Raw genomic sequence first — 11,501 nt, forward strand, 5'->3', positions numbered from 1 at the left:
CGCTTTATCTCTTTTACACTTAAGCTAACTTTAGGTGCATAATAATTAATTCTTTTATTAATTATTATGTGCAAACCTAGGTTTTCCCTTTTAGGGTTTCTTGACCTATTAAAGGTTGAGTTCTTTCTTTTCGTTGTAAGAAGAAGGATTATTACATTACACTTTTTGTGAATATTGAGCTCTCTCTTTTTGAGCATATTTTCTGTGTATTTCTTTCTTTTGTGATTTGCTTCCTTGCTTCTCCTTGTAACAAGTTTTTCAACTTGCAGAGATCATTTGGGCTCCTGTGGTGTTGTATTTTTTCTTTTTTTGTTAAAATTGCACCCCTAGAAAATAAACCTTATCATACGAGGAGCCACCCCTCTTCGATGTAGAGGAAGATAGTTTAATAACAATATTTTCAATTGTTGTAAACTTTATCACTGCCCATTTGGTGAGTCAAAGTCATTTTTAGCATACAAATACTATGAAAACTATATTTATCAATAGACATCAATCAATTATTCAAGATCCTCTCATCATAGAGATAAAAGAAACAATCAATAGTGAAACATTTGGATGTAGTGCACTAAAAGAGTAAGGATTTACACTCTAGTGCACTTGCCTATTTTTTTTCAATCTCCATATACTTTCTAGGATTTGATCTAAGAGAATTTTTCTTCTTGTGACAAAATGACAAATTTTTAAGCTATTTTTAAAATACTAAGTTAGTGTTCAAAATTTCAAGAAGAGAAGCAAATAATTATCCACCAAGTGAAAATGTGTATGTGAAAATTGGAGCATGTAAATGAACTAACTAAATTAATTCATTTACTCACAATCAAATGTAATACTCAAGATAAAGAATAAAGGTTGGCATACAATTAATGAATACATGTAGATCTCACCAATATCAACCCTTGTTACACCAAGCTATGATGGTTGTGCTCTAGGATGATGGAGTTGGTGGTATGTGAGTGCCTTCATTAGTAGCATAAGGTTGTTTTCCAAGGAGGCTTGTTATGGTTTGTGTTGAGGCTAATTTTGATTTTTTGGCTATGAGATTGGATGCATATGATTAAAAAGAAAGATCAAGGGCTAAAATTGGTGTGACACTTGGGAGGATAAGAGGAGGACACATATCCTACATGATTGATGGATGAGAGGATTCCAAGCTTGAAAGGGAATCTATGGTGAAGAATCCCCTTAGGAGGAGTGGATGATAAGATGAAAAAATGGGTACTTGGGAGTACCCTTGAAGGATGGGCAAGTTCTTTGATCCATATGACATGGTACCAAGACTATGTCATACATAAAAAGGGGAAATGTCTTGTGTACAAAGGGAAATTATCATTTACACATTTGGGAACTATGCATGATTTGCGTGGTTTGACTAGGATTCAAAATGTGCAAGTGAGGGGTTAGTGTGTTCGTTAATTTTTGGAAAGGGGATGTAGAACTTAGATAAATAAATATTCAAATCTATTTATCTATGGTGACCTTTAGAAGAAGGTTGATTTAAGTGATAGAAACGGGATGAGGAACTTGAATAAATATCTAAATCCATTTACTTAAGGTGGACTTTAGAAGAAGGTTGAGTAAGTGATTTTAGGCTAAAAATGAGAGTAGATGAATAATGATTTTATTAATTAAATAATATTATTTAATTATTTAATTAGTACAAAGATGAAAATTGGATAAATAGGGATTTATTCAATTAATTATAAAGAAAAGTGTTGGATTATGGGTCACAATGATAGTGTGCCAATTTTTGGTGTCTAAAGAAAAATAGAGCATATCCTCACTTTGCAGGAAAGACAAATCTAAACTCAAAAAATTAACGTTGTTGACATGACACACCGTCACATACCACGAAACATGAAGAAACTGGACCTTTTGACCTTTTGTCTACAACATAATATTCTAGCCAAGTGAACTAGAACCCTGCCCCATTAACAATCTTCATTTATATCATTAATTAGTCTAAATTAATGAGACTTCTGTACATTTTATTAGATTAAATTAGATTACTCAACGGTAGTTTATTTTCCTTTAGACTTATTCCCGCACAAACGCACAAACATAATTAAAAGAACACTATACAATTTTTACATACATAGTCTCCTCAGAACCCACGGAATTTTAACATTAGGGGGATATTGTCACACACTTCGCATACAAAACGATCAACATAATCAACTTACAGTGCAATGATTAGAATTAAACATCTGAAATCCTCATTGCGCCGTCTCCACACAACGAACGGTCCTGTAAGCTCTTCCGACTATGCCCGCATGTTAAAAGACTGTGCAAAAAACAGGTCTCTTTTGAATGGAAAACTCTTACATGCTCAGATCATTATCAGTTCAGGATTTGAAAGCATAAATACCTATGTGCAAAACAATCTTCTCTCCATGTACGCCAAGTGCCAGTGCCCGGTAGAGGCACGAAGAGTCTTCGAAGAAATGCCCTGCAGAGACGTTGTCACATGGACTGCTATGATTGGAGCTTATGCCAGGTGAGTAAATTTAAATATAAACCAAATTTCCTGTCAGCCTTTGTTGTGAGTACTTGAAAAAGTCGAATGCACGCATTGTTTTCTCTCTCGATATTTACATATGTGTTCATCAATGAGTAATGATTAGATATCAATGTAGGAAGGAATCCTCAATGAGATATATCGTAGTCGTTCAGCCCGTACTCTGTTTTCCTTTTAGCAGATGGGTATATATTAAACTGGAGTTGAATTTTTAACAAAGAGTATGCCACTTTATATGATTTGCGCGTGCGATTTTAGAACAACAATTATACAAGTTCTGTCAAAACATGCTTACCCAAACAATTTTGGTAGCAGAAGCATACTTACCCAAACAATTTTGGTAGCAGAAGCATACTTTAAAGCCTGATTTTGAATTGGTAAAGTTTTTAGGGTGTTTAATGTCTTATAAGTCTTCCTTGTCTATCAATTAAATTGTCTAATACGGAATAGTGTAGAATGTATATATCCCTGAAAGCCTGATTACAGAGTGGGAAAGGTTTTAGCAGTACTTGTCTGATATTTATTGTCTGTGTGGAGTAAAAGCGCACACACAGTTGAATGACGTTAGTACTATAGCCATAGAGAAGGTGGATCCCAGGATTTTCACCCTCAGAAGCCTGCATCTGAATTGACAAAGCTTTTAGTAAAATGTTGGTTATAAGCTGTGCTTATAGTGACTTTTAAGCCTTCTCTGTGTCACAATTATTGTGAATGTGTGATAAACTCACATACCCAACAACTTTGTTTTGGAATTTCTCCAGGGCAGGGAATGGTGTAGAGGCGTTGAATTTGTTTACTCGAATGAGAGAGAAAAGCTCAATCAAACCCAATGAATTCACGTGTGCAAGTGTTTTGCCGGCAGTGACCAGCTTGGGAGCGATTGAAGAGGGGAAGAGAATACATGAAGAGGTGATTAGGGGTTATTATGAGTCGGATGCCTTTGTGGGGAGTGCTCTTATTGATATGTATGTGAAATGTGGAAGCTTGGATGATGCACGCGATGTGTTTGATAAAATGCCTCAACGAGATGTGGTTTTATGGAATGTGATGATCGAAGGATATGTAAACCGTGGGGTTGTGAATGAGGCACTGAAACTATTTTGTGGAATGCAGGAAGTGGGTGTGGAGCCTGATGCGGTCACGTTTTCAATCATTGTTCCGGCTTGCACAAGTTTGGAAATGCTCCAAGAGATGCATGGAGATATAAGGAAGAGAGTTTTAGTGTCTAATGTGTTTGTAGGTAATGCGCTTGTAGATATGTATGCAAAATATGGGAATGTAGATGCTGCACGCAAAGTGTTTAATGAGATGCCTGAACAGAATGTGATCTTGTGGAATATGATGATTAGGGGGTATGTACAGAATCACTGTCTGAATAAGGCTCTGGAACTGTTTGATAGAATGCCAGAGAAAGATGTGGTGTCGTGTAATGCCGTGATCGCTGGATATGCAGAGCATGGCCATTTTGATGAGGCACAGAAGCTTTTTGGCAAAATGCCCAAAAGGGATGTGGTCTCATGGAATACAATGATTACAGCTTCCATCAAGCATGGACAGGATGAGGCTGCATTGACATTGTTTTACGAAATGCTGCTCACGGACACCCGGCCAAATCCATTCACATTTGCCAGCATTCTACCAGCATGTGTCAATTTGGCAAGTCTGGAACATGGCAAGAAGATACACGAAGAAATCAATAGAGCTGGATTTCAGTTTGATGTTTTTGTGGGGAGTGCTCTTGTGGACATGTATGTAAAGTGCAAGAGTGTAGAGGACGCATGCACTGTGTTTGAAAAAATACCCGAAAAAAATGTTGTAACCTGGACTGCAATGATTTCAGGGTATGCACAGAATGGGCAGAATGAGGATGCCATGGATCTTTTTCGAGAAATGCAACTTGCAGGATTGAAGCCAGACCCTAAAGCTTTTGCTGTTGTCATCCCAGTATGTGCTAACTTGGCAGCTCTCGAACAAGGCAAAGAGGTCCATGAATTTGTTTTAAGGAGTGGGTTGCTGTCCAATGTTTTTATCAGCAGCGGTCTTGTAGACATGTATGCTAAATGTGGGAACATAGAGGATGCACGCAGTATATTTGACAAAATGCCTCATCGTGGCGTGGTCTCGTGGAATGTGATGATCGTGGGATATGCCATGCATGGCTTTGACACGGAAGCCCTTAAAATTTTCGATCAGATGGAGCAATCTGGCATCGACCCAGATCATGTCACTTTTGTTGGTGTTCTGTCCGCATGCTGCCATGCAGGTCTAGTGGACAAAGGATGGCATTATTTCAAATGCATGAGGGATTATTATCAGATCACACCTACAATGCGGATTTACGGCTGCATGGTTGATCTTCTTGGCCGTGCTGGGAATCTTGTTGAGGCTAAAAACTTCATCAAGGAAATGCCAATAATTCCAGACGCTTCAATATGGAAGTCTTTCCTTGGTGCTTGTAGAATACATGCCGATGTAGGTCTAGGGGAATTTGCAGCAGAACACCTTTTTCAGTTGGACTCTAAAAATCCAGCATCTTATGTGCTGCTATCAAATATCTATGCACAAGCTGGAAGGTGGGATGGCATTGAAAAAGTGCGGAAAATGATGAAAGATAAGGGCGTATTAAAGAAACCTGGATGCAGTTGGATCGAGGTGAATAATCAGGCACATGCATTCCTAGCAGGAGACAGATAGAACTCACAGAAGAGATTAAAGAAAATTGGATGGATTGGCCGAGCAAGTGGAGGTAGCAAGTTATGTTCTGTATTCAAATATTGCCCTGAATTATGCATTACAAGGTGTACAAGGAACCTGTTCTTTTAACTTGTTACCAGCTGGAAAGCTTGCAATTGCCTTGGACTTATTAGAATGATTTTAGAGAATTTAAACGATGGTGACCGCCACTCTGTAATCAGTTCATGTCCCAGATGGGAGCATGGGAGTAGTTATGAACGATGTTCTCATTTCCACAGTTCTACAGAAGAATGAAGTAGTTGCAGAGATTATCGGTGGAAACGGTGAAAAAGTGGTAAGCATAACCTATAAGTTTGCACAATGGCAAATTTTTTTTGCTGCAGTTTCAACAAGGATTAGGTGCTATGCTTTTGGTTCTATGCTTTTGGTTCTAGAAGTGCAGGTTTTAGTAATGTCATATATTTGAATAATCATATTGTGATCCAGCATGCCACAAAATGCTCTATTTCAACTATCGGGTCATGCTTTTTCCTTTTCATTGTCCAATATCTGAAAACTTGTCTTTGAACTTCTGACTGTTTCTAGAAATTTAATACTCGAAAGGTTCTTAAATTTGTTGATTGTTATTTTGTGCGTTATGCTCACCGATACCCATAAATCCTTGCTTGTGAGATTTCGATCATCCATTTCTTATTCTGAATTATTGTTTCTGCCTGCACGATTTGGACGACATTGTCTAAGCTAAGATCTAGCCAAAATTGGGTTCCCGTTCAAACAAATTCTGACTTTTGTCAAAGTAGCATCCAAATTGTGGTCCATAGTTTTGACAGATCCTTGGCGAATGCTCAGCTGTTTTATAGCTAGCAAGTTCAAAGTTGTTCGAACGTTTTTTGAGGGATACTTAAAAGTAAACAACTATTTGAAAGAAGTAACTAATGATTTTTTAAACAGAAATAGGTAGTGTATTTCTTTTTTCTGATAGATTATGCTCTTATTCACGTGGCATTTGGGAGCCAGGACAGATAAAAAAAATTTAAAAATCACATCTTTAATAGTCTTTGTATGTAAAATGTCCAGTAAGAATTGAACAGGAGGTTTTGGAGGTAGATGGATGCTTTTTTTTGTGACAAAAATATGGAAGATAAATTTAAAACTCTCTTGATAATGTGAGTTGAGTCACAAATTGTTGAGATAATGGCATTGTACTGAGGATAATACTTTTCAAGCTAGAATAAAGTTATAGGAAATTGGGAGACCATGTCAAAATGTTTCATGCTTGATCTCCATACATTCCATGTAGCACTATTATTAGAAAATCATTGTATAAAAGCTAAAGTAGCACTATTATTAGAAAATCATTGTGACAAAAATATGGAAGATAAATTTAAAACTCTCTTGATAATGTGAGTTGAGTCACAAATTGTTGAGATAATGGCATTGTACTGAGGATAATACTTTTCAAGCTAGAATAAAGTTATAGGAAATTGGGAGACCATGTCAAAATGTTTCATGCTTGATCTCCATACATTCCATGTAGCACTATTATTAGAAAATCATTGTATAAAAGCTAAAGTAGTTTCTTTATATGAAAAGAATATTATAATAAAATACAATTATAAATATTCTCACATTCTTACCGCTTTCCCAAAATCTTAGACCAAGATGGCTGGTTCTACTAAAATCACTATCTAGGCTAGTAACATAATTAAAAGAGCTGGTACAAGGCTCTAGAATTGTAAAACCTAATAATGTACTGTTAAAGATCATGTCAGATCTTCAACATACCAAGAAGCGCTAACTTACAAGTTACAATAGAATGGTCTCTTCATAAATTGAGAACTCCATAATAGACTAATAGGATAGTGTCTTCCCATGGCCCTTTTCTCATCTCGATAACCTCTATACCATTTCGTGGTTAGTAGGAATGTCCTTGCCTTTATTTTTTCTCATCTTTGAAACAATTCATCCAACAAATAACTTTGTTGTTGTGGCTCTTCTTGGTTCTATGAGGGAAAGGATCCTTTTGAGCATATTCCAATGGCTGTGATATCATGTGTTGATTTAATGTCCAATATTTATGACAGCATTGCACCAATAGTTGTGACTTGAAAGTTGTTATTGTGATGATGACTACCTGTATTGAATGAAATGTATCCCTAATCACTAAAAAGCAATGAATCATGTGATGCCACATCAACACACAAGTATCAGTCTCACTTTTGCACAAGCATCGGTCTCACTTTTTTTTGGGCTGTTTTGAACACTTTGGCAAAAAGTATGCTGGTGTGGCATCGTATTTCAGGATGTGGCCCTGAAACCTTAATTATAAGCAAGGGACTTGGCAAGTAAGCTGCTGTAAAAAATTGGGAGTGATTTGAAATTTTCATGTAAGATTTTGAGAAGCCAGAAGTTAGTGTGCTCAACCTTTGGGTTTTCCCCCTATTCAATCCTCATTCTCCTACTACAACTGTCAGAGAAATTGGAATTCATATCTATATCTTACTAGGCAGCAATACAGGTACAACCCTTGAGTTAGTGGAAGGAAGCTAAGTTGTGGAAAATGCTACCTAACACTAATCTAATGGGGGAGAGAGTGCATATTTTCTTACGAATCTTAACTATTACAGAATTAGAAACGCATTCATAAAAAGATAATGAATATGCATAAAGATATACAATAATGAACACAAGATGTATTGTAGGGATAACCCTTTTGACAATCTAAAAGCACAGCATTTTGTATTACTGAAACTATAGTTACAATACGATAGCAATACACCGCTTCTTCAACAAGAGACTACAACTGTCAACCCACAATATGGATTAATTTTTGTAGCATAACACTTCACCTGCAAAACATAACATGACTAACACTCTCCAAGACTGCCTTATATAGAGAAATACTACAAAGAAAGAAGCTTCTAGATGAAGCAAGAAGACGGGGTCATGCAAAACACCTGACACTATTTTCAACCATCTAAAAGCATGCAAATGACACGTGTACATCTCCAAATGACTCCCCATTCAAACCTCCTAAGTTGGGCACCCAAAATTTACTATCTTGAGGTATGACAGATGCTCTTATGCATCTTACAGTTGTTATAAGAATCTGAGATAAATATTGTCATAACCTTCTAACATAAATTTTGTCATAACCTTCTAAGTAGATGGGTGCAGAAGGGCTCCTTGAGAATCCACTTCACATGGATATCCCTTCTTCAATTTACCTATTCAGAAAATTATATTGATGAGACTTGTAATCACATCAATGAATGGGCTTTAGACTTAAAGCTCCACAATCTTTGTGGTCAATACTCCTCCCTAGTTGCCCCAGACTTGTGGGCTTTGTATAGGAAACCAGGTTATCTACATCTATATTCTGATGTCGTCGACCTCCTCTGTGTTTTTGGACACATTATTTAACATAACTGCACAAAGAGATGACAATGACAGAATTAGTATTATCAAGCAAAAAACGGAGCTTGACCATCTCTTCAGAATTTGTCATGGTGGTTTTTGAGGGTGGCCCAAAATTTAACAGTGGTCTATATTTCTTATGGTCAATGAGAAGTTATATTTTCATAAGATTGCACTTACAACTGATTGATATTCATTTAAGCCCCTGGAATTTTTATCCTTTGCTCTCAGTTTATTTATGCATCTTTTTATGTGAACCATATTAATTTCTGCTATTCTACAAACTAGATCTATGCATTTTTCTCAATTTCCTAATATCTTAACATCATTCTAAAGGATTATCTGTTGAATTAGAGCAGCAATTCGACTAGTTATTTTCTGAAGACTAGGCAATGGATAAAAATAATATTTCCACGTGATTTCTAACAATTTCTCTGATACTTTGCATCTATTAGGTTTCCTTTCGCTGCTGCAGATTGAAATTGAACGTCTACATCTCCTGAGGGATACAATGCATGGTGATAAATTTGGAGAATTGTCTCTCATGGTCTGCCTTTCAACACTGAAAAAATTGTAGGTGTGTTTTCTTTATTTAATAAGTAGGTATCTTTACAAGGTTATTTCTTTTCATGGTGCTCGATAACCAATTATAAGAGATGTTAATCATGTTATGCACAATCATAAATTTTAGAGAATAATTGGGACTTTCCTATTTAAAGTTTAAAGAGAAGAATGTCTACTTACATTTTGATTTGAAATTTGCCGTTGATTCATGTAGGCAATGTGCAACATCACCGATGATTTATTTTCCAGTAGAAGGCATAGAATCCTTGTTAACTATTTGTCCCTCGGCACCACGTATGGAACGTTTTTGAAGGCACTGATGGATTAAAGGAAAAAGAGAACCAAAATTAATTTTTGTATATTTTGTGAAAGCAGTTCCGTATGTTGACTGGAAGATACTATTCATGGAATATTTTTATAATGTTGAGATTGTACAATAAGAATGTATCTAAATTTCATTGCATAATTGAATTTCAAAGAAGTAGCCAAAGCGATGAAATTCTGTATCTCCATTGCGGAAGGCACCAAGAGGCAATCCTGAATCTTCATTGTGGAAGACACTAAGAGGCAATCAAAGTAACAAAGTAATCTAAGCTTTTAAGTAGTTACAATTATAATGTTGTTATCAGAATTCAAATGTGTAGTTTTCAAGTCAAATTCATTGATCTATTTTTCATTAATAGTTCACAAAGATTCATCTTTTATGAGATTAAATGGTACATTTAGCACTTATATCACACCCCAATATTAGAATCGCTGCAATTATAAACCCTAGGGCTATATAGTTAAGTATGGGCAATTCAGAAGGCTATCCACAATCTATTTAAAAGAGCCGACTAGGATTAAAAGAAACAAAATAACAGTTTATTTTAAACATTAAATATGGCCGACTGAGATTAACGCTAAGGTAGCGCTCCATTATGAAGGGGTATGACTCTTTATTAGGAGATAAGGAGGAGAATATAAAGGGGGAAAGATCAGCAGCAGAAAATAAAAGGAGCAGACAAGAGACCCGAAATCAGAAAAGTAATTAGAGCAGAAGGATAGGACCTACATTTATGAAGAATATCGACCAGGATTAGAAATCGGTATAAATCATATGCAATCATCAAAAAGAGGTTAGTTTGATATAGGAATCATGCAGATTGGAAAATATATCCAGCAATTCATCGAAGGAAGCATCAATCTAGATCAGAAAAGCAGCAAGTACGAACTGAAATCAGGTGCATAACAGATCAGATCCAGACTTATTATACATAGCATTGTTAACTATCTTTGCGATCAAGATTTAAAATTGGCAATTTGCGTTCTCTAAATATACTTCATATCTTATTTGGGAATCCTAGGGCAAAAAGAGAGATCCCAACAAGGTGATGTAGAGATCAAGATCAAAAGAAGAACATATGATTATCTTGAATTTCTTTCAGAAATCCAAGAATTGTTGCTAGTACATCAAGAGAGTTATCCAAGGTAAAGGTATTGGGGAGATAGTTTTAGAAGAGTTAATCAAAGTTAGAAGATGAAGCAATTAGGAATATCTCCGACTTTCGTCTCATTCATTATTGAGCTTGGAAATGTTGAGTATCAAGAGATATGTCTCAATCACTTACCTTTGTGATGAGTCACAAGAAGCAGTTGGCTAAGGTGGCACTTAGTCTTCACTTATCCCATCATGTCATTCTAGGTCAATGCGTTTGAGTTCAATGCACTTGATTCATCTAATGACGGATAACTATTACATGTGGGCATAAAGTTTGATGTTCTCATCATCTATTGGTCAGAAATTCAAGGAAAGATGTGTGTCCCATAAAATGTAATCTTATCATTGGTCAAACATTAAATGTTTTGTAATGGGTATTGTGTATGGTGAGATCTTGCTTGATATATTTGCTCTCAGATTTTATGTGTGCACAAGAGCTCATCAAAGAAGGGAAATGTGGTTGATAGCTTGATCGCAAAAAAACTTGATTGCATAAGATTGATTAGAATGCTCAGGAGACAATTAGGGTTGATAATGAAAGAGAGTATCCTCTTATATAGAAAAAACTGTAAGAAATGGAGGGATAAGATTAAGAGGTGTAAAGATAAATGGTTGGCTAGGATTAGAGGGTAGGTAGAAGAAATAATAAAATGATAAAATGGTAGGTAGTGTAGGAATTAAGAGATGAATGACGTGTCATGGGTAGAAAAGACTAATAAATTAATTAAATAAATAAATATTTATTTAATTAATAGAATAAATGAGATCAATTAAATAAATTAAATATTTATTTAATTTTAAGAAAAAGATAATTTAAATAAATAAAAA

General features: G+C 35.7%; 1 protein-coding gene across 2 annotated transcripts; it reads left to right on the plus strand.

Annotated features, from left to right (window-relative positions):
• The first annotated feature begins 2,082 nt into the window (after positions 1-2,082).
• LOC131071302 (pentatricopeptide repeat-containing protein At4g39530) lies at positions 2,083-9,793 on the plus strand. 2 transcript variants are annotated; one of them, XM_058007099.2, is made up of 4 exons: positions 2,083-2,497; positions 3,280-5,546; positions 9,085-9,206; positions 9,408-9,793. In XM_058007099.2, the coding sequence occupies exons 1-2, from the start codon at positions 2,190-2,192 to the stop codon at positions 5,210-5,212; spliced, it is 2,241 nt and encodes a 746-aa protein (XP_057863082.2). In that variant the 5' UTR covers positions 2,083-2,189; the 3' UTR covers positions 5,213-5,546; positions 9,085-9,206; positions 9,408-9,793. The 2 variants fall into 2 exon arrangements, with proteins under 2 accessions (XP_057863082.2, XP_057863083.2); XM_058007100.2 differs by having other exon boundaries at positions 9,085-9,202.
• Positions 9,794-11,501: the final 1,708 nt, after the last annotated feature.

Source organism: Cryptomeria japonica, chromosome 8, assembly GCF_030272615.1.
Source record: "Cryptomeria japonica chromosome 8, Sugi_1.0, whole genome shotgun sequence".
Taxonomy (NCBI): Eukaryota; Viridiplantae; Streptophyta; class Pinopsida; order Cupressales; family Cupressaceae; genus Cryptomeria; species Cryptomeria japonica.

What these genes read in the sequence shown, in the direction of transcription:
- LOC131071302 (XM_058007099.2), top strand. Translation starts at nt 2,190, where the DNA reads ATGATTAGAATTAAACATCTGAAATCCTCATTGCGCCGTCTCCACACA. An exon ending in ATGATTGGAGCTTATGCCAG is followed by an intron (nt 2,498 to 3,279) that starts GTGAGTAAATTT and finishes GAATTTCTCCAG; the next exon opens with GGCAGGGAATGGTGTAGAGG.